Consider the following 22,908-nt stretch of genomic DNA (forward strand, 5'->3'; position numbering starts at 1 on the left):
CCCTGCCCTAACCATCTGTTCTTGTTACGGTGCCTCCCTTCTGCCCAGGAAAGCAGTCTTGCCTAGTTATCATGGTTAATGTGTGCTTGCTTCTGATAGGCAACATCTCAGGAAGTCAGAGGCATGGGAGTATGTAGGACAGTCCCTCTTCTAGAACCTTCTGCTCAAGAACAAAGGTATCTCAGCTTCTCCAGCCCAGCCAGAACTACATGAGAAGCCCAGAGAGGGAGGCTGGCCCTGGTCTTGGCAGGAAGTAGGCCAGTGGGGGCTAGAGGCAGAGCCAGGAATGAGGTGAGTCCTGGAGTCAAGCTCCTCCTGTCTGTAGAGCAGACTGTGATTTTCTTTGGCTTTGCCTGAGCCCCTCTCCCACCAGGAACACCCATGTGCATGGCACTCTGGCCAGATGGCCCAAGACAGAGCCAGCAACCAGGCCTCGGGGCTTGGCTGTGCCTTCCTTCACTGTGTCCAGAGGGCACACTTGCATTCTTAGAACATCATAAAGAATGGATGCAGGGCCCCGGATCTCAGTAGGCTGCCTGGTGCCATTGTGAGGTGACATTCAGGAACCTGTCTCGTGCCCTGCATTGTTTCAGCTGACTAACTCTGACTCTGACCAAGCTCTAGGGTTGCTGCCAGCTTGCCACAGTAGTTTATACAGCCTCCTCTATCCAAGGGGAAGTAAGAGACTCGATTGCAAGAGAACCAACATGGCCTGGCTTAAAAGCTTTACCCAAGTTCAACCTCAGCAGCACCAGGTTCCAGACCCCCCACAAGATCAACTACACAACACAGCTTTACTCAGACAGGGTCAGACGTTTATAAAACAGTAACATTCGCAAACATACTGTGGGAGAAACACAACCTTCCCAGCAATAGGGAGCTCTGTAAAGTGCTTCTTGCCTGCGACCACCTCTTCTCCATGCTAGGTCTCAGGAGCAGGACATGGGGCACTGCTCCGTGACAGCCTTCAGAGCCACTCAGGCTAGCCAAAAGGACACATGAAGCCACCCCAGGGCTCCTGGCCAGTCCATCCTGTAGCTCTGGGGGTGGATGGACTGCTTCATTCATTGGAAAGCTGTCTTGAAAATGGGCCAGCATGTCAAGGAGGTGGAGGGACAGGTGATCTTGCCAACTTGTGCCTTGGGAAGAGAGCCATCATCAAATAAGCACAGAAAGGCATTGTCCCCACAGCTGAAGGTGTTGCAAAATAAATACTGGACCCAGACCTAGCCGTTGATTCTCTCAGACCAGCTCTCCAGGCTCTCTCTGCTTTCCCTCCAGCAAGATCGCCTGGCTCTTTCCTCTTGGCCTGTGGTTGGGGAGCAGAAGGTCAAACCCTAGGGTTCGGAACACACATCACCCATGCCGTTCCTTCACACGGTCATAGGAGGTTTCTAATCAGAAGGATGGACATAAACAGTTGGACTAAAGGCAGCTCTCTGATGAGAAAACCTGAGGCCATCTCAAAAAGAAGCCTGTCAGATGTGCTGGACAGCTGGAGGAGAGGGGAGCCTGGCCCCAGGGTTCTGGTCTGACACATGAAGGCCAGGGCCAAGGGTATTAATAACTCTGAGGCTAGGAAAGGTCACAGGGGAGGTAGAGAGGAAAAGGCCCAAAGGCCAGCTTAATGTTACATGTGAGAACAAAAATCCAAACAGGAACACACACACACACACACACACACACACACACACACACACACACACACACACACACCCTGCACTCACTCCACACACATACACTGTGGCTCAAGTGCAGGCCACAGGGGCGGAAGGAAGACTTGCTCAGTTACCCACAATCCTTTTCATAACTTCTTTCTCCACATGACCCAACAGTGGGAAGGAGAGATAGCTCCCCTGGAAAGCAAGGTTTGGCTTCTCTAGACCAAACCTTCTACTGCCTCTCTGGGAAGGGGTGGTGTGCCAGGTGTGACTTCTATTTGACCTTTCACCAACTGCACCAGGCAGGACCCCACACCTCAGTCCCTCTGTCTGAGTCCCTTGAAGCCCAGTCCCAAAGAGCTGACACGGCAGTACGGGTGCTGATCAGTCCAGGGTGGATCCTGGAAGCCCGCAGAACGCAGACTGGCTAGCTTGCCTGCCTGGGTATCAGCAGTACTTGCTGGAGCATGTGCCTGAGAGTGTGGCCAGAGGACCAGGGGCTCTTATGCCATGGGACCTGGTTTCCTCCACCAGCTCTGATCCTGGCCTGTCTACAGCTCCTGGGAGGCTGAGGCTTGCCCCTAGCTGCTAGGGAGGGGACAGAGGACTGGAGTCTAGTCCTCACTTGGCTTCTAGAAGGTCCTACAAAGACAGATATGCTGTCCGAGGCTGGCATAGGCAGGACTGAGCATACAACACACCAGTCTGCAGTCTTAGACATCGAAGGAAGAGCTCACCAGTGGCATGGGATTTTAAAAGACTGGCCAAGCTGGTTAAGTCTGAATGGGAAGCATCTACTCCAGCCTGCTTAGGTTCTAGTGTCAAAAAGTAGGAATTAAGCCAGCAGGACTCTGGCTGCCTCTGGAACCTCACACTTTAGGTGAGAGTAAAAACATGTGGCCCTCTCTTCAGTTGTCTGAAGAGAGGAGGGAGGAAGAGGAGTCTGGGGAAGCAGAGACCAGAACTCCAGCTAGGGTCCTACCACCACGCTCTACTGGGACAAGGAAGGGGGCTCCCAGGGACAGATTTGGGCTGAAGGTCACTGCTGGGGCTTCTTGTCCTGTGTCTGGAGTTGAGGAAGCAGCCCTGGTGACAAGGATGATCCAGAGACTCCTCCAGCCCAGGCAACATTCAGGGTCACGAGAGTGTAAACAGATGCATGCACACGCAAATGGCACACCACGCCTTCCTCTGCACACACACACACACACTCGTTCGCTGTCTGTTGGTGACTGGCTTCTCTGTAGGCCGTGGCAGCTCAGGCACCCGGGCTTTGTCACGGAGCGATGACTCTCCAGCTGAAAGAGAAAAACATGTGCAAAGTACTCAGGAGGCTGCTTAGTTGCCCAGGCACCAGCTCCTCTGGCTGCTTCTCTAGGGATCCCCAGACTGGGAGTGGGACAGCCCGGTGAACATGCTGCTTGGGCCACAGTCCCCAGGGCCAGGTTGTTGCTGGGCAACCATGGGGGTGGCTGAATGCTACTTCTCGGAACCCAGGACAACTGTTCCCTGCAGACCCTCTACCCAGGGGTGAGGGCAGTAGAGGACAGGGCTACATGGCCATCACTTGACTTCTTGAAGGACACTTGCTCACAAACGGCAAGATCACAGCACTGCTTCTGAGATGGAGAGTCGGGAACAGTAGCTGGGTGAGAAGTTGCCTGGTTCCAGTGATTCTGAAGACTAAGGCAATGGCTGGGTTTAGAACCAGCAGGGCAAACTTCCACACACCAATCACAGAACCCTGGCCCAGGGCTACAATGGCAGGATGGGGTGGGGGAGAAGGAAGGGAATGGGGACACAAAAGTGAATCATTTCAAAGATTTAGAACATTCTGGATCTGGGGCAGAGAGAGAAATGGCCCTATCAGATACCAGAGGACAGGGTAATAAGCCCATCATAATTACTGGGCTGCCTGTAACAACAGGCTGATGGAGTGGTCACAGGGCAGGCATGCTCTTGTGTCCACAACTGGTGTCCCCGTTTACGTGGCTCGGGTGCTGACTCCCAGCACTAAGGCTGTGACTCTCTTTAGGTAAAAATGAGATGACTAGGGTGACATAAAATGAAAAGGAACTTTGACCCAGACAAAACAGAAGGAAAAACCTTCGCAAGCACCAGAGACCATGACCTTGACTCCAGAGCAAGGATTTGCTTCTGGGGTGCTTTGCTATGGAGGCCCTCGCAGACCCTCACAGACCAAGACAACCTGTTATGCCTCCATGTTCACAAATGGGAAACTGACCTGACAGGAGTGTCCATACAAATAGCCAAGATAGGAATTCCCAGGCCCTCAGGACTCAGAAACTGTGAGCTTCAAAAAACTACTCATTTTATGTGTATGAATGTTTTGCCGGCATCTGTCTGTGCACCACATTGAGTACGTGGTGCCCCCAGAAACCAGCCAGGTTCCCCTGGAGCTGGAGTTACAGTTTCGAGCCGCCATGTGGGTGCTGGGAATCGAACCTTGGGTTATCTACAAGAAGCCAGTGCTTCTCCAAGCATCTCTCCTCCAGCCCCTGCATTTTGTTTTTAACCAGTAAGTGAACTTTATATTATACCTCACCAAGACTTTTACAAGATGTAAAAAGGAAGAAATTCAACAGAGTGGCATAGAGATTGATACCTACACAAGATAAAATGAAGGTATTAGAATGAGAAAATACTCTTAAAAGTCAGACACATTTGGAGACATGGATCCTAACAGCCTCCTAGCACATTCCATCTTATTTTGGGTATTTATCTTATGCAGCTGAGGCAGCCTTGGACTCCTGATCTTCTTGCTTCCACTTCCTAGGTGCTGGGACTAAGGTGTTCAGAGCTCAGGCAATCCTTCTAAGACCGCACGCTCCATCTGAAGCCCCTGCACCTGGAGAGTGACACTGTCTAGATTACAGAAGCTGGGCAGCAGGCAGAGCAGAAGTGGATACAGGTGCGGGCAGTTCCCAGGACCTTGTCCTTTAACCAAGTGTAACTACAGCCATGCACCTCCCCATGGAGAACGCTGCAGCAGGTAGCCATGCTCTTCTGTGAGGAGCACTGTTTTACGGAAACACTGAGTGCAGTTTCTGAGCAGAGCTAGCCTGCTGTTAAACCTCCTGAAACACCAACTCAAGCGCACCCCCACTTTGTTCCTTCTGCCCTCGACTCTTGGGGGCTCATGGAATTATGGACATACCTTTTTAAATTTTAAATTCATTTTAAATGACCCAGAATGGCATAGTATGTGATTTTTAAAAAATGTTTTGCCCCTTCCCTCTTCTCTTCATAGACAGGACTTCATATAATCCAGGCTGGCCTTGAATTTGTTTTATAACTAAGGCCCTTGGACTGCTGACCCTCCTTCCTTGGTCTTCTGGGTGCTGAGATACCAGGCAGGCATCACCATGCCTAGCTTACCATGTGCTATTCTAACACATGTACACATTACGTGTTCCTGAGATCAATTCAAACCTAGTTCCACCCCCATTTATCATTTATGAAGAGCACTCAGCCTCCTCTCTTATGGCTCATTTCCATGTCAGGAGCTAAGAATCAGAGCTGAGATACACCTGAGCATTCTGCAGCCAGCAGCACAGGCCTGAGATGCAGAGCCAGGCTCTTTGGGAGGGCTGGCCTGTCTCCATCTCCACACTGGATAGGCTGTCAGGGACACACCTGCCACATACCAATTGCACAAGTGTCAGAGTAACAAGGAGGATTCTGGAAGTCACATTCTAGGCAATGAAACCTCAGCATAACAAAGCACAGGCCAGGGAGGGAAGGGGCTCCTTGACTGTGACCCTTGTGCGTGGAGGGGCTTCTCTCACTAGATTGCTGTGCAGAGCTGGAAAGGAAAATGAGACACATGTGCTGTCCCACAGTAAACTCACTGGATCAATGAGAGAAGCCGGTGCATAACTGGAGGCTGACGGAATCCTGTGTCAGCAGCTCTGGGGGTTAAGGGAACCAGCTGACAGGATTGCTATTTGGAAGCTCACTGTTTTATTTTTTCAGTTTAGTGAACATTGTAAAAACTAAATGTAGAACATTCGTTTGGCGTGGGTTTGAGGCAAGCATGGAAGCCACTGATCCTAGAGATGTTTTTCTGCACACTGATTTAAATCATAATGACTGCTCATGAGACAGCTGCACCAGAGACAGCAGGTCACAATGCCATAGAGCAGAGCCAAGAGACTAAAAATGGGGAATGCACTGGCCTGCAGCCCAAGTCATGTGACTAAAATGGACAGGAATGGGCAGGAAGGGGCACGTGTTCCCATCCACACAACTCTGCCTGGGCCCACAGCCTCCTCTCTGTGGCCCACCAGTCAGGTGAGCAGAGTCCTTCGGAAGCTCATGCAAGACTGCACTGTGCCCTCCCCGGCCTGGTGTGCTTCGCTCAGTTAAGACTTTTCAAACAAAGGCTTCGTTTTTCTTCCTGACATCCTGACATGTGTGTCCCAGCAGCAGGGCAGGTGACAGAGCGACAAAGCACTTCACAGTTGCGAGAGCTAATCTTGGGTGTCAACTGGATTGCATTTGGGATCAACCAAGAGCCTTGCTTCTGAGCAGGTCTGTGAGGACTTGCCCTGGGAGGACTAACTGAAGGCTAAGACCGTCCCCGGGGCAGCATCTTCTAGCAGCAGCCCCGATAGAGAGGTCCAAGAGAGAGGCAGGGCTGTTTGTCTGTCTGCCCACACTCCTTGCTGCTAGAGCATCTATTCTGCCATGCCCTTCTTCACTGACATCAGAATCCTTCTTTGACCTTCCGATTCACATTGAACCCCTGGCCTTCAGCACCAGCCCCCAGACTGTGCAGCTTCCTGGGTTCTTAGCTTCTTCAGTGTGCAGATGGCCACTGTTGGACTACCTAGCCCATTGTGTAAGACAATCTAATACTTTCTTTTGTAAACATGAACATTCTGTAGGTTCTGTTCCTCTAGAGTGTCTAATACAACAGACGAGGGTCTTGAGGCCCAGATGCCCTAGCCTGCACACAGGAGGCACTTTTCTTTTGGGGTTTCCAAAAACATGGCGCTCCCACTGTCTGTCTTGGAAAGAAGTCTGCGCCTGCCACATCCTCTGACTTCCTGGCTCCTTTCCATCTTCAAGAGCTTTGCCTGGCTTAACTACCTAAATGAAGATGTAGAGCAACGACATTAAAACAGCCCTGGAGATCCCAGCAGGTGACACATGGGCACCCAAACTGTAAGGCAAGAAAGGCACTCCTCTGCACGGCCGACGTGGCTTGGCATCAGCATCAGGCCTCTCAAGTGACTCTTGCCCACCTGGTTCTCTGTAGGGCCCCATCCTCCAGATGCAAGTTTGACCATCCTGTTCCACAGGTGGCCTCTCTCCCAGAACTCCCTAGTATTATAGAACTCTGCCTAGTATTATAGTCTTCCAGGAGCATCAGATCGCATAGACAAGAATCCCAATAATACCCATCCCAGCAGGGAGTACTATGCTCCAGGGCTTCTGAGCTAGGCCCAGGCTGTGAGGCCTGCACACTGTGTGACACTGCTGGTGTCTACCATGATCTATACTTCCTAGCTAACTGCGCCCCCCTCCCTCCGCTGCCCCCGCCCCCAGGGGCCTGTCCTAGACACAGTCCAAGCCAGGGATCCTTAAAGCACAGCTTCTGAGTCAGCAGCCCCTCTGCGTCCCAGCCTTTCCTTTCTCTCTTCCTATGCGGCTACATCTTTTCTTTTGAACACTTATGGCTTCTTATTAAAATACCCCAGCTTATGTTCATAGCAGCACTATTTGTAATAGCCAGAACCTGGAAACAACCTAGATGCCCATCAACGGAGGAATGGTTGAAAAAAATGTGGTACATATACACAATGGAGTACTACTCAGCAGAGAAAAACAATGAAAGCATGAAATTTGCAGGCAAATGGATGGAACTAGAAAAAATCATCCTGAGTGAGGTAACCCAAACCCAGAAAGACAGTCATGGTATGTACTCACTCATAAGTGGATTCTAGATATAAAATAAAAAACAATCAGACCACAGCCCATAGAACCATGGAGGCTACATGGAGGTCCCTAGGACGACTGTGGCTTATAATAAATTTCGGTTTTACTCAATTATTGAAAAAAAAATAGCCAAATGAATAGAAACACATGAACTATGAACCAAAGGCTGAGGGGCCCCCAACTGGATCAGGCCCTCTGAATAGGTGTGAGTTGATTGGCTTGATCAGTTTGGGAGCCAACTAGGCAGTGGGACCAAGTCCTGTGCTCATTGCTTGAGTTGGCTGTTTGAAACCTGGAGCTTATGCAGGGACACTTGGCTCAGTCTGGGAGGAGGGGACTGGACCTGCCTGGACTGAGTCTACCAGGTTGATCGCAGTCCTCGGGGGAGGCTTTGCCCTGGAGGAGGTGGGAATGGGGGTTGGCTGGGGGTAAGGGGAGGGAATGGGAGGGGGAGAACAGGGGAACCCGTGGCTGATATGTAGAACTGAATGGTATTGTAAAATAAAGTAAAAGGAAAAAAAATACCCCAACTTACACCGTCTCCTCCTACTATTATCACCCAAAGTGGAAATGGGGGATGCCAGTCCAGTGCACAACATAACCCGAGTCTAGGACCCGTCACGGGAATTGGGAACATGGATGTTAACTGAGTGCGTGGGCCCAGCCACTCCTGCTGTCCTGTCCCTGCCTTGAAGAGGCTGAGAGCTGAGCTGCAACAGCCATCTTTGGCTCACCAGACCAAAACCCACAGGCTTTACCTTTGAGGCCCCTAGGAGGTAAGAAAAACGGTCCTATCTGTTTTAGCCAAGCGGGAGGCTTGGTATCCCAGGCTGAGTGATATCACATCATTATCTGATAGGCCCTGGGCCAGAGGTGTTTTACAGTTCAGGGTTTTCCGGACTTGGGAATCTGCACAGACTTCACTGTTGAAGCTCAAACTGTTATGGATTCAGAGCATTGTGGATGCAGGAGCTCTGATGCAGGGATGCTCAACCTGCACCTGCACTCCCACATGTCCCTGACTGACAGCTGCACTTGATCTTGGGAACAACAACTGATCTTCAGGAAGGAAAACTGTCTTCCTAGAGATTAAGTAATTTGTACAAAATCAAGTGAACTTTGATTTTTCTGTTATTTAAAACACTCTTTACCCTGCCTGAATCCAATTCTTCTTCAGGTTCCCTGGTGTAAAGTTCATTTCACGTTCCTTGATCCCGCAGCCCATCACCAAACAGCTCTCTTTTCATAAGCTGAAGGTCTGTACCGTTCTTTTCTGGGAACTGTAGCCTATTAGCCTCCCTTTCCTAAGTTGCTGTGGATGGATCCCACATTAATATGAATGCTTTATATGTCACTTTCCCCATACATCTGCATGCAACAAGCCCATGTTGTACCGTATGTCATAACTTGCTGTGCAGTCTTGACTCTCACACCCAATCTTTCTGTTTGTTAATGTTGCCTCCAAATCAGGGCATTACCCAAGCAAGTTCATTAGCCATAACTAGCTGTGCTTAGCACCACAGACAGCATGGCATCTATGGTGGCTGGCTCCTCCGGGGACAAGGCAGCACAGCCCTTGTCCTCCTACTGCCAATATCTAGAGGGCAAAAGCATCCAGTGCCTGCCATCTCACTGAGCACACAAACTGAGACACTCCACACAGACAGCCCCAGTGAGGCCCTCAAGTGATCAGGACCAGAAAAAGAACCAAACAGCTCCGCAGTGAAAAGCACCCTCCAATCCACTGATGTAGATGTACAGAACAGCCTGACATAATGATAAGTGGAGAACCGAGGCTACACTTCTCCAATATTGGCATAAAAGCCTTCCCTGCCTTGGGGAAGGAGGAACAGGGAGAAGGCAGATCTGTTATCTTTTTTTTCCTTTTGGAGTGGTTCAGGAACCTTCCAGAAAAGATGAGCACTGACAGGGATGTGCAAAGTTCATCTCTGTGAAAAGAGGAGGGGCCCTGTAAACAGAAGCAGAGGCCAGCTGGGCCCCCTGGTCCTCCCAGGGCTGAGCCCTTCCTTTCCCCATGCCCAGAGCTCAGTGTTGCCCTCATCTGGCCTGCCTAGAAAACACGGCTTCCCAGCTGCCACTCACAACTTCACAACCTGGTCTCAGATTTGCCTCCCATTAGCAGGCAGAAAAGGCAAGTGAAAAACAGAACAAAGCAGGCCAGGCGTTGGTGGCGCACGCCTTTAATCCCAGCAGTTGGGAGGCAGAGCCAGGCGGATCTCTGTGAGTTCGAGGCCAGCCTGGGCTACCAAGTGAGTTCCAGGAAAGGCGCAAAGCTACACAGAGAAACCCTGTCTCGAAAAGCCAAAAAAAAAAAAAAAAAAAAAAAAAAAAAAGAACAAAGCTAAACCATTTCCTTTTCCCCTAGTCAGAAAACAAAGGAGTTAAACTTCTAAATTTCTTTCTTCCAAAATAAATCCTTCTTTCCTTAAAAAATAATAATTTTCCTTTACATTTTATAAGGTAAACTGGACATGTTGACTCACATCTGAAATCCTGCCACTCAGGAGGATAAGGCAGGAGGACTGTTACAAGTTCAAGTCTAGCCTCAGCTACACAGTGAGGCTCTATCTCGAACAAATAAACAAGCTCCCCTAGAGGTTTAGAACAGTGGTTCTCAATCTGTGGCTCTCGACACGGGTATCAGACATCCTGCATATCAGATATTTACATTACAATTCATAATAGTACCAAATTACAGTTATGAAGTAGCAATGAAAATCATGTTATGGTTTGGGAGTCACCACAACAGGAGGCATTGATTAGGGTTGCAGCATTAGGAAGGCTGAGAACCACCGCTTTAGAAGATAGAGAGCCAGAATGGTGGGATTTTGAGCTGAAATCCCACTCCTCTCAGACTTTAATCTGGTTTGCTGTTTGAACCTCCGGTTGGCAAGGATCAGCTTTCTAAACCGTGTCATTCCCTCTGCAAGGACTCACTCTCAGGCATCCTTGCTCGATGGCTCTTGGGCAGGCATCTCTGTCACCCTAGCCCGCTTGCTCAGTTCTTCCCCGGGAGGCTCCTCAGCTGCTTCTAGCTTGCGTTTCGGGGAAGCTGGGCCACTGCACGGCGGTTTGGAGCCTGTGGAGAGCAGAGACAAGTACAGTTACATACCACATGGTCTCACGCTGTACAATGACTGCTCTTTGGGGACAGGGAGCCCTGCCCTGGCCTCCTTTTCAGCAGTGACCTCACTTAGAGCTGTGTGAGGAGGGCCTGGCCTGGCCTGCTGGCGACAGGGCCAACTTCTGGTCTCAAGTCCTTGGCTCCAGACCAGAGACTGATGTGGCACATCTGCTGTCCTTGCTCGGAAGGTGAGGCATTCCCTTTGCAGCCCTGGGAAACCCCAGGAGTTCTGGCCACTCCATACTATGAAGCATCGCCAAGCTGACCAGCACCCTCACTCGCCCGCTTCTCCCACCTAGACCCCTGGGCCACCTTATTCCTCACCTCCCTCCTTACACTGCTCCTCACTGCTCTCTGTTTATGTGGCCAGCAGTGGAGTTTTAAAAGCTCAACGGACCTTGTCCCATTGTGGAATTCCCTGAGTGGAATACAGGCTTCATCAGGCATAGAGTCATTTTGGCCTCAGTCCTGAATGTCTGAATTGCTGGTGGTACTTCACAGAAGGCCAGGGTGGCCAGAGGCCATGTAACTACTCACTCATGTTGCTGATGCTCCCAGCCTGGCTAGAGCTGGGCTCTGCCACAGGGTGACTGAGGTCTTCCACACAGGAAGGGACAGATGCCAGAAGACCTGGGAGGCAAAGACAAAGTCAGAAGAGGGCTGTAGGTCATGGGAAACAACGGGGCTAGGAGAGCAAGACCTCCTAGGAGGCACAGCCTCCACCTTTCCCAGCACCCCTAGCTGCTCAGGGAGCCCGGTCTGGCTCAGCCTGCAGTGTTCTTCACGGCCTCAGGTTAAGTCCTCCCCAGAGTGAGTGAGAGATCAGTGGGGAGGGGCTCCTTACAGAGTCCCCGGTATCGTGACAGCTGCTGGTAGATCTGCTTCATGCGCTCAATGTTGAGCCGACTAGTCTCAGCATGGTTGACGATGGGCCGAGGGTAGTCCACGCCAATGATGCACTTGGCGGCCTTCTGAACCGACTCAGGGGCATTCCAGGGCTCATAGATGTAGCGAGAGGGGAATCCTTTCAATTTGGGCAGGTATCGCCTGAAACACACATAGGGTGAAGTGTCAGCACACTGTGGCTCTTCTTCAAAGGGCCCATAGTCCCAAAGGACGTCCCCGTGGTTCAGAGCCAGAAAGTGTGGTTAGCATCCTCACCGAATGTAGTCCCCACTTGGGTCTGTGCGGCGGCCGAAGCCCACGGGGCAGTAGCAGTGGAAGAACTGTTGGAAGAAAGCACTGCAGGACAGCCACATCCAGCTGCCCGCGTTCACGCTGAAATCTGCATCCAGGAGCAGCTCATCAAATACCTAGATAGGGGACAACCAGCCTTCTTGGAGACCTGACGCTCTGGTTCTTTCTAAGTCACTGTAATACCCCAAGGAGCCAAAGCCCTCCTGTTGAGGACACGGAGGATGTGGAAGGGATCTCCTGGACCCAGGGATCCCACCCCAGCCCCCAGCCTAGAAGGGGGCTGACCTTGGCTAGGCCTGGTCACAGGGTACAGGCCAGCTTGCACTCACCCGGACCCCGCTCTCCCAGCTGACCCAGAGGTCCCCGCGGGTGAGGAAGCAGGCCACAGCATGCCTGGCCAGGTGGTGGATCCAGCCCTCCTGCCTCAGTTGGGTCATGATGGCGTCAATCCAAGGGAAGCCCGTCTTGCCCTCAGCCCACTTGGCCAGGGCTTCAGGGTTGCGGTCCCAGGGGATCTGGATGCAGATGGGGTTCCCCTCCATCCGGTCAAACCTGGGGTTGTTGGTGGCCGCTGTGTAGAAGAACTCTCGCCACAGGAGTTGTCCAAACAAGGAGAGGGGGGGTGTGCTGTTCCTCTTCACCTGAGGGGTGGGCATAGCACACAAAGGTGAGCACCTGCCTGGTTCTTGGCACTGTGATGCTCAGGTCTCTTGTACAGAGTGAGTGTAATAGCTCCCAAGTGCAGGGGCTCCAAATCCCCGACCTGTGCAAAAGGACTAGACTTCCAAGTTTCACAGTGTGCAACATGCAGGCCCTGCTCTGAGCACCAAGAACGGCCATAGATGGCTAGCAGTGGGGAATGCTGCTATGGGACCCTGCCATGGGAACCAAAGTCCTCAGGACTACTCAGGACTCTGTGACTCTACCTTCTAGAAAATTGAAGAGATTTTACGCATCATCAGCAATTAAAAGCTATAAAGTCTAAACACCTAACTTTTTTATCACTGAACCTAGAGAAGTTAACTGGTGCCTACCTAGAGCCTTCACTTCCACTAACTAGTGCTCATGGTACTAGAACATACTCTGCATGCTACCAGAGGGAAAGCTAAACACCATCCCAGCTGCAAACCCTCTGATGAATAATGGTGTCCTGCCTGCTCCATACACTGCTACAACAGTGGCACCAAGGGTGGGAGCAGCCGACCACTCTCTGATGGGATTTAGACCACCCCATGAGAAGGAATCCACCCCTGACACTGCCCAGGTGGCCAAGAACCTTGGGGGATAGGCCGTGGACCTCAGGAAAAACCAAAGGAACACAGCAATAAAATGACTTCTAGTGACATTCCGCTATCTCCACAGATCAGTGTCTCACTCAGCCTTCATCAGATGAGCTTCCTCCTGCAGTAGATGGGAACTAACACAGAGACCCACAGCTCGACAATGTGCAAAGAGTGAGAAACCTCAGAACACTCAGTCCTCAACGGGATGTCTCCATCAAATCCCTCACATCAGGGTTCAGGGAACTCCTTGGAAGAGGAGGTAAAAGACTGTAGGAGCCAGTGGGGATAGAAGATACCAAGGAAACAAAGCTGTCTAGACACAACAGGATTGAAGCCCATATGAACTACTATGGCAGCATGCACAAGGTCTGCACAAGTCTAAAGGGGATGGGGCCTCAGTTCTGAGAGAGGAAGCGGACACAAGCCCCCACCCCTAACCTAGAAGCTGCCTCTAATTGAGAACCACTCACAGAGGAAAAATAGTTTTCTCCAATGGGGTCTCATTGGGTATACAAACCACACTTAAGGGCAGGCCCATACCCAGCAGTAGATGAGTAGATGCTAACACAAAACAAAGTCAATGGTGGTTTGTTTGTTTGTTTGTTTTTGTCTCATAATGCTTTGGCTGGGTGTTTGTTTTTAATTTAACCTAGCAGGTCTTTTGCTTATATATTATGATTTCCGGTTCCGTGTCTTTATGGGAGTTCTGTGTGTGAATGCATATGTCTCTGCGTTGTTAATGTGTGTTTCTTGGGCTTTTTCTTTGCCCCCGCCCTCAATCTTGTTCATTTGTTTTGTCCTGTTCAGGTTTGTTTTTATTTTATATTATTTTTTCTTTTTTCTTTTTCTTTTCTTTTCACTTCTTTTTTTTAGATGGCTGTTTGTGTTCTAATGAAAGAGAGAAAGAAAGAGTGTGGATTTGAGTGGGTGGTGAAGTGGAGAGGATCTAGAAGGAATTGGAGGAGAGGAAACTGTAATCAGAATATACTATAGGAAAAAAATTCTGTTTTCAATTGAAAAAAATTAAGAAGTACCAAGTCTTCTTATTTGGTTAAATAATGTATAAGCAACAGTCAGAGACGTGAAAGGATCAGGTGGGACTACGGGACTACACAGTGATTTCCCCCTCCCCTGATGACTTATCCACCAAACTGCCAAACCCCATTCCACGAAGCCATGCTGGCTGGGCAAAGTCACAGTGAAAAACAAAGGTACAGTATGACCGAGGAGCCTCTCTGTGGAGTGCTTTCCCAGAGCCTCCCCCGGGCTGCCTGGCACAGTCCTGATGCAGCCTTTCAGGCCAGCCCTCCATTCCTGAGTGACAGCAGCCACTCCTGGACTTCCTGTCAACTGTGGTCCTTGTTGCTGAGGGCTGCCTCTAGCCTGCTCACTTCCCACCCCCAGTCCCAGCCTACTCTATCAGCTGCTAGTGAACGCACCATCCCTAAAGGCCCTGGGCTAGCTTTCCTGTCCCTTCCCCAGAACCACAGGGGAATCTGGGTTCGCATCAGTGACTGAGTCGTGGGCAGCTGTCACCTCCGACTCAGAAGGGCCCTTTCTGGGATGGCCTTCTGCGGTGGGTGCCGTGCCTGGGGCGACAGCGCATGCTCCTGTGCTCACCTTCTTATACAAGTCCCAGAGGCGGTAGTAGAAGAGGCGGCAGGAGAGGCATCCGAAGCGCAGGTAGGGGCTGAGGCCTGTGGGGCTGGCCAGCAAGGAATTGGCGTTCATCCGAGGTCTCTCATAGTTGGCCACCCAGGCCTGCGAAGAGAGAGGGGACAGAGGAAAGGCCTGGGTGTTAGAGTGAGGGTTCTTCACCTAAGGTCAAAGAACAAACAGCAAAGGCCCAGAGCCAGGCTTTGAGCACTGATGCAGCATCCCACCCTCCAGCCTGGGACTCTGGGAAGGAGAGCCACCCGCGTCCTTGCCCTGACTTCCAAGTTCAGTCTACAGAATGACTGAAGGACTTACTTAGCTCCTCAGCTACCTAGCTATTAAATAAGAACATTTACCGTCTCTGGGGATTAAATGATGTAGGAAAGAATGCTGAAAGCATGAAACAAACTCTGTAATTACATAGAGGCGGGGAAAGGCATCTGCTTTACAGAAAACAATATTCCTAGCCCAGTCCCTGTTCTAGTCACTGGCCGCAGAGGCTGCCCCCGCTGAGTCTAGGACACCCAGGGGCTTTTCACCATTGTTAAAGAGTCAGGAAAATAGGAAACTCCTAACCCATTTCCGGAGACCAACAGAGCCATTCACTCCTGAGACCTCTTTCCAGTCTCACAGCACTGGTTGTTTTCCTCATCCACAGTCCCTAGCACACTGCTCTCCTTTCCAAGGAGGATTCTCACCAGCTCTTAACAATACTCGAGTATCTGCTATTATCATCTACAGAGTAATCAGGCTCAAAAGGCTTCTATCATTCTCCTGGGATTAGGGTCTGGTAAGAGAGCCTGGGAGTCTCACTTTGGACTCCAGTCTCCATGCTCCTATCTCTGTGTTCCTGACACCTTCCGTCCTGCCCACTCCAATACCTCCCCATCAGCTTTCAGGTGTCCTTCCTTCCTATGGGAAGCAGACAGGCGCAGTTTAAAAACCTCACCCTTCCTCAGCCAGGTGGGAAAACACCTCTACTTCCAGGCACCCAGTATCATTGACAAGCTTTCCCGCACCCTCTTCCTCTCTGAATGAGAATGAGCACGTGGCTGCTCCAAGGCACAGTTGAGGAGAAGGATTTTACTGTAGATGTGAGGCAAAGTTCAGTCAGAGGCATCTGGAAGGGTACAGACTGAACAGGATCATGAGAGGAGAGGAGAGGAGTGTAAGAGAGGAAAAGAGAGAGGAGGGAGGCCAACAGACCAAGAGAACTCATATCCAGAGAGGCTGGATTACACAGAAATCAGAAGCTGGGGGAAGGGAAGCCCAGCCGCTGAGCTGAAGCGGGTTAGGGCAGGGACAGGGTGAGAGTGCTGGAGGAGCCACAGGGACTGAGTGAGACCTGTCCAGTGTGTCTTTGGGGCCAGACACTCTCCCCCACCATTTCCATGCCAAGAATATGAAATAATGATCTCATTTCTCCTCTGAAAACCAAATATCCCCAAAACAAAGGACTTATGATAGCCATGGGCCTCTTGCACCAGGCCCTTCCTCCAGTCAACCCATCTCCATTATCCCATCCCCATCTCCACTCTCCAGCCACCTCCTAAGCCTTGCTCGTTGACTTCATTGGTACCCACCAGCCTCCAGTCCCTGCCACACCACCGACTCCTCAGGCACTGCTACCCGTGTATTCTGGGTGCTCTCAGCAGTACCACGTCTTGCTGCTCACACCCCACTGCTGTGGGATGTCTTTCTGCATGTTGTGAATATGTGTTGCTCTGATAAAGCTGTCTGGCCAATGGTGAGTCAGAATAAGGCTAGGCGGTACATCCAATGTTACAGGCCTGGGCTCTGTCTGCCTTTGCCCCCAGGCGCATCTCTGAGCAGGCACAAGTCTACCGCTGCAGCCCAGCTGGTTCCACTGGCTGCCATGTGCAGACTTGCTCTCTTCCTTAAGTCCACACGTGCACTGGAGTCTTTCCAGAGAAAGCAACTTTATCCACCTCACTCCTCAAGAACAGACCTAGCCACCATCCTTCCCCATGTCCTGGTACTGTTCACCCAGACTTCTCAGATGTGTCCTGTTCTTTCCATCCACTACTGCTAAGACCATATCGAGACTGGAATATGAAGATAACCTCCTCCAAGGCACTGTCCACACTGGGAATGGAGCGCCACCAGTACTGCTCCGAGGCCTGAGAAGGACACACAGCTCCGAGGCAGTTCACATTTCTCCGGCTTCTCCTTCCCGTCCCTTAAACGCCTGGCTGTCCCCAGCAGTGGCCGACGGGTCCTTGTCTGGTGCCTGTCTCCCTTGCACTTGCACTTGGTTGCTTAAGTGTCTCTTAGCAGACACTGATACTTCTGCCAGCACATCTCCTTACTCCCTGTGCCCTGATCCTGCAGTTTCAACCCCCATAACATTTTCATTTATTTAGTGCGCACATGTGTGTGTGTGTGTGTGTGTGTGTGTGTGTGTGTGTGTGTGTGCCTGTATACGTGTGTACATGTGTGCAGGTGTGGAGGCCAGAGGAGATGCTGGGTATCTTCCTCTACTGCTTTCTAACATATTTCCTTCAGACAGGCACTCTCACTGAACTTGGAGCTCATTTTTGTGGGTTCTTTTTGGGGAGGGGCTAGACTGCTAGACAGCCCCAGCAATCTTCCCTGTAACTAGAGTTACAGGTGTGTGAGGTCACGATCATCTTTTTTTTTCTTTTCTTTGTTTTTTTTTTTTTTTTTTTGGCAGAAGCATATTTTCCATCGACATTAAACTGCATGACTAGCTGTGCATGTGGGTGCTGGGATCTGAACTCAGTCCTCCTGCTTGTGAAACAAACCCATGAGCCACCTCTCCAGCCCTCAATCTTTTTATTTTAAATGAAAGGCAGACAAAGAGACCCACACAAATGTGTGGTTTTGTGAATTCTTCTAAAGCAAACATCCAGGTAATCACCAGCAAAGATCTGGAAACAGGACCTTGCTAGCCACCCAGGAGGCTGGGCTCCTCTCCCCTGCCTGTGACATCAGCTCTGCTTTTATAATGATAACTTCCTACATTTTTTAGATGTTTAGATTTTTCTACTTTCGCAAAGTGTTCTTAGAGCAGCTTCGTTCTTCCACAAGCATTCTTGGATTTTTAAGTACCTGTTGTCCCTCACCCAACTGTGCATTCCTCAGTCCTATAGCTTAGTTCCAGCCATTTAGAAAGTATTCACATCGAAGTTTCTTTTAGGCATATACTCTGCCACCTCTTCCTTTTCCTTTTGCTGTTTCTGTGGAAGGACACAGGCGCTTGTGTGGATTCTGCTACCTGCACACTCATGGTACAGTTCGTCCTCTGTATTGCCTCTAAGTTGGCTGGTACCAGAGACTGGAATGAACTTGAGTGTGATCCTTTGTGAAGTCTACAGTACGGGGCACCTGCTGCTTGTCTGTCTCTCTTCTAATGGTGTCTGTGGTCAGTAATGCATGTGTCATCACTGAGGCTGCAAAATGGTGGCACTCTAATTCTACTATCCTTTTCTCATTTAATAATCAGAATACTGGAGCTCAGCATTTAAGAGCACTTGCTACTCTTTCAGAGGATTCAGAACCCACATGGCAGCTCAAAGCAGTCTGTAACTCCTGTTGCAGGGGATCTAATGCCCTCTACTGGATTCTGTGGGCACCAGGCACATACATGGTGCATAAACATACATGCTAACAAAACAGACATATAGAATTAAAATAAATCAATCTTTTTGAAGAATCAGAATGTCCTCACAGAGAGCTCCAGAGGTAAAGAACATACAGTCTACCCTCGTTCGGTAAGAGCATCAAGGGTTTTAATGGAGCACCTGCCTTCTCTAAATCTCAGTTCTAGTGGGCAATGCAGATCTAATCCTACTTTCAGACTCTAGGAGTGGGCTCAGGATGTGAAAGTGGTCAGGAGAAACACGCCATCCCTGGCCAGAGTAATCGAGCCAGGGAAGGGCATGTAACCCAAGCCAAGCCAAGTCAATGAAAATACTTCTTTGGACTTTTACTGAAGCTTCTGAAAGAGAGGCAAGCCCCTTCCTCTGGTGAGCTAGACAGACAGAAAACAGGCCAAGCTGACTACCTTCTCCACTGCTAAGGGTAGTCAACCTAACAGTGGGCTCACACAGAGGACAGCGAGGTCAAGAGATGGAGGACATCTACTCAAATGTTCTCGGGACACCTGGATCTATCTATACCCAAAAGCTGCACCTTAGATTCCTCAGATTAGTTTGAAAAACTTCTCTTTCAAAAGCCAGTTGAAAGTGACCCCCGATTGATAATTAATCCTGGTGCTCTTTGCTCCTGCAGCCCTCTGAACCCTGCTGCTCTCCTAACCCTTAGGCCATCCGTAACTATACAAAATGTTCTTCTGGAAGCTTCTCCATGTCTGTCCTGCTCATCAGCCTTTCTGGCTCATAGAACATCCTGATATAAATGGCTGCTCCCTTCAGATATGAAGAACCAAAAAGTTTAATTTCTTCAACTCAACACCTCTGGCTGTCCCCAGTGAGTGGGGAGTGGGCTGGCATCCAGGGGTGTAAGGAAACAGGCTCCCAACTTGATGATTTAGGGGCAGTCCTCTACAAGATACTTTTACGGGAATAAAACAGAGACTCTATAGGCCACAGGTTAATAACTCTGACACTCCTGAGTCTTGCTCTTCCTGCCATTCCCTTGGTCATCTCCACCCCTGCACCTGACCCCATTTCTGCCTGCAAACAGCCTAAGACTCTGGGCACAGTGCTTTGTTTTTCCCTTTCATCTGCTGCTAGGACGATGAGGGGTTTGAGCATGTCTGAAAACACTCTCCCACCATGCTACAACCCAGCCCTGGGCAAAGCTCATGATGGACGTAGAAAGCTGGTCCCTCGTAGCTGCTGACTCAGACTGGAGGATGGGAATACTGAGTCTGCTGAGCTGAGGGAGGATGGGGCCATCAGCACAGCCTTCAGTGCTGGATGGGTACTCCTGAGGCTTGGAAAGCGTCCTTCCTAAGCAGGCTGCCATGGACCCTAGCTCCATTGCTATCATCTGGCTGCTGGCAAAATGCCATGTCACTTGAGTGGGGACAGAAAAAGCTGTGCTTTTAAGGGCCAGACTCTAGAGGCTACAGCACCAGGGAACTAGGAGGCAAGAGTCCTCAGTCTGTGGAAGCTGCTCTGCTCCTCTGGTCACAGGCAGGTGAGGACTATGGACATTGTGGGACAGAACCTCTGGGGCCTCAGACTCCCTCCTTCTTCTTGCTGAGTCCCACCACATAGGTGGGCCATTTGCTATCTGGGTCTAAGCAAACGGGAAGTAAAGCTGTAGAGGAAACAAAGGTGGGGAGGGCCATCTGACACCAAATGATTGACCTTATGGACTTTACCAACTGAATATTTCTATGATTTGGTTCTTTTGGGACACTCTGTAGCCCAGTCTGGCCTAGAACCTAAAGCAATCCTTCTGCCTCAGCCTTCTTCAATGCTGGGATTGCTGGCATTCACCGAGCCTGGTTAGATGCCCATTCAGTAAGTGGAACCTGTCCACAGAAGAAAGTCAATGTGGTGCAGACGGTGTGAGCATATGGAACTATGCCTCCCTATGCTACTTACCAATGGTGTGGCCTCAGGCAGGTTACTCAACCTCTCTAAGCCTGGCTTTGTGATCTATCAGATGCCTGTGGAACTGCTGGACAGATGAAGGGAGACAATACAACCAGGCACTCAAGCCAGTGGCCAGCACAGGGACAGACTCTAACCAGGAGCTGCTGTTACTTCTGCCACCAGAAAGTTTCCAGTTTTCAACCACTTGGAGAAAAGAGGCTCCAGGGACAAGAATCTGATCCATACCCCTGCTGTGTGCCTGCAGTTCTGGGGTTCAGAAACAGGACCATACCTTCCGTTCCAAGTGCTTATCCAGGCGGGCCAGAGCTTCTGTCTCTCCTCCTTGCCAGACAGCTGGGCCAAGTCCCTCTGTGGGGAACCCTACAAAAGGAGCAGCGGGCGGCGAGAGAGAGCACTGCAGGTCAGGATTAATGATTATAAAGATGGTAATTCCCACTACTCATACTGATCTGCTCTTTGAATGAAACCACAGACCTTGGACTTGGTGCTACTGGGACTGAGAAAACCCTTCAAGTGAAGAAGGCTAGCTTTATTCTGATGAGAAGATGGGCGGCATGGGGACAGAAGGAGGAAGGTGGACTTAGTTATCCTAGTGGAGAAGCCCAGTGACCAGGCCAGAGCCAGCCGGGGCCACTCCTGTTGGAGAGAAGAGACTACACAAAGAGGCTCCAAGTAGAAACAGCAGCCTGGGAGGGTATAGGCAGAATTCACTGGTCATGGGGGTAGGTGTGGGGGTAATAGCAACTTTTTCTGGGTTAGTTTTTTGTTTTTTTAAGGCAAGGTCTCATGTAGCCCAGGCTGGCCTGTTTCTCCTGCCTCTGTCTTCCAGGTTCTGAGATTATAGGCATGTGCTACTAGGCCAGTATTTTCCAACTTTGACAAAGACAGAAACAGAAAGCCATAGCCACACAGGGAGCAGCAGCCTGTGTGATGTGGTGCAGAACGTACGCACCCAGCTCCTCTAGGGAAGGCACGCCATAGGTGTCATCATGGTTCTCCTGGATCTCAGCCCTGCAGTTCTCCATCTGCTGGCTGGTCACAGCGCCCACTGGCTTCTTGGGCAGCTCCATGCGGCTGATGATGGCCTGAAAGCGCTTGTAGGTAAGGGGTGGTTTCTGCCCATTCAGTTCGATGATTCTGGGGAGCCCAAAGCACATCTGAAGTCACTCCTGAGGCCCTTGATTTTGGGGTCCCTGACCACCCAAAATAGAGCACAGACTCAGAAGCTCTGAGGGTCACTCTCCTCATCAGCTCATGGTCCCACCCCTGAGTAGAAACGGGGGGCAGGGGAGGCTGTATCTCCATTTTACCGAGAGGGAAAATGAAGCCCAGAGAGCTGGAACAGGTGCCTCAGGTAATGGAGCAAGGCAGGGCCAAAGCTGGGACTCAATTCCAGGTTCCCTGGTATCCACGTGGAGCAGCCTAGAGACAGAGACTGACCATATCTCTCTAATCAGACAGAAAATCCCCCATGGGCCTTCTGGGCATGTATGTGACCACACCAAGGTTCTCTCTACCCCACTTCCAGCATGTATGGTGAGGGCTGTGACATGCTCCTTGCTTGGAGTATCAGCCCTGTTTACTAGAGCAGAGATGTAGAGGTCAGCTAAGGCTCCCTAAATCAGAGGCCATGGTAAACAGCAACAACATCAAGAGGTGTAAAGTATGCCAAGTATTTTTCACACACAGAAGAACAGGCATGGGGGCTGAAGAAGAGAATGCCACTGTTTTCATAAGCATAAACTTGGGAGGTTTGCAGCCAGATTCCTGGGCTCCTGCTGCCTGAGAAGAGGCTTATGCAAGGCCTGCCTGTCTGGGTGAGTTCACTTCCTATTTGCTCTCCCTGCACTGCCCCGTTAGCCCACATAGGAGCTGGCTCCCGCCTCTGCAGCCCCGCCCCCCTCTGGCACGTGGCAGGGGAAGGGCTCCACACCGAGCCTCTCCTCCTCTCCGGGGCTTGGCTCACGTGCACAGCTGTGTGAGCCGGCCTTCTGGCAGCCAGCCTTGGATTGCAGGAGGAGGGCAGGGAGCAGTGGGGCAACAGAAGGGTGACAGCTCCAGTAGGGAAGGGGGACAGATGCACAGAGGCCGGCCACGGGGGAAGGGGACTCTGCTGTGGTTACCAGCGCCCTGCAGGGGTCTCTAGAGTCCTCAAACAGCAACAAAATGCACGGCCTGGAAACCCAGCTAGGCAGGGCAGCCGGCACTCAGCCTAGGGCTGGAAACTAGGTCTGTGGGAACAGAGACCTGCCGGGAAGAGTGACAGGTGGGGTCTGTCAGGTCAGGAGATGGAGTCTGGGAGCTCAGCAAAGTGCGGAGCATGACGCACAAAGAGCTAACAGCACATTTACGAAGACCCTGTGTGGAGACGGATCCTCCCTGCTTCCACAGCTTGGCTTAGCTTAACCAAGCCTTTGTTATCCAAACTG

The 22,908-nt window shown here is 50.8% G+C and overlaps 1 protein-coding gene across 3 annotated transcripts in view; it reads right to left on the reverse strand.

Moving 5' to 3' along the window:
• Positions 1-793: 793 nt before the first annotated feature.
• Cry2 (cryptochrome circadian regulator 2) overlaps positions 794-22,908 on the reverse strand; it is a 32,940-nt gene continuing 10,825 nt past the window's right edge. For 2 of the 3 annotated variants that reach the window (XM_028878978.2, XM_037205026.1), the window contains exons 4-12: positions 21,432-21,616; positions 20,751-20,839; positions 14,871-15,011; positions 12,297-12,608; positions 11,932-12,083; positions 11,615-11,817; positions 11,308-11,400; positions 10,584-10,725; positions 794-2,959 (exon numbers count right to left, since the gene is read on the reverse strand). In XM_028878978.2, the coding sequence (XP_028734811.1) occupies positions 10,586-10,725; positions 11,308-11,400; positions 11,615-11,817; positions 11,932-12,083; positions 12,297-12,608; positions 14,871-15,011; positions 20,751-20,839; positions 21,432-21,616 (1,315 nt within the window). In that variant the 3' untranslated portion in view covers positions 794-2,959; positions 10,584-10,585. Of the gene's footprint in view, positions 2,960-10,583; positions 10,726-11,307; positions 11,401-11,614; positions 11,818-11,931; positions 12,084-12,296; positions 12,609-14,870; positions 15,012-20,750; positions 20,840-21,431; positions 21,617-21,789; positions 21,902-22,908 lie in introns of all 3 variants that reach the window. The other variant, XM_028878979.2, reaches the window with a different exon arrangement.

The sequence above is a fragment of the Peromyscus leucopus genome, chromosome 4, assembly GCF_004664715.2.
Source record: "Peromyscus leucopus breed LL Stock chromosome 4, UCI_PerLeu_2.1, whole genome shotgun sequence".
NCBI lineage: Eukaryota > Metazoa > Chordata > Mammalia > Rodentia > Cricetidae > Peromyscus > Peromyscus leucopus.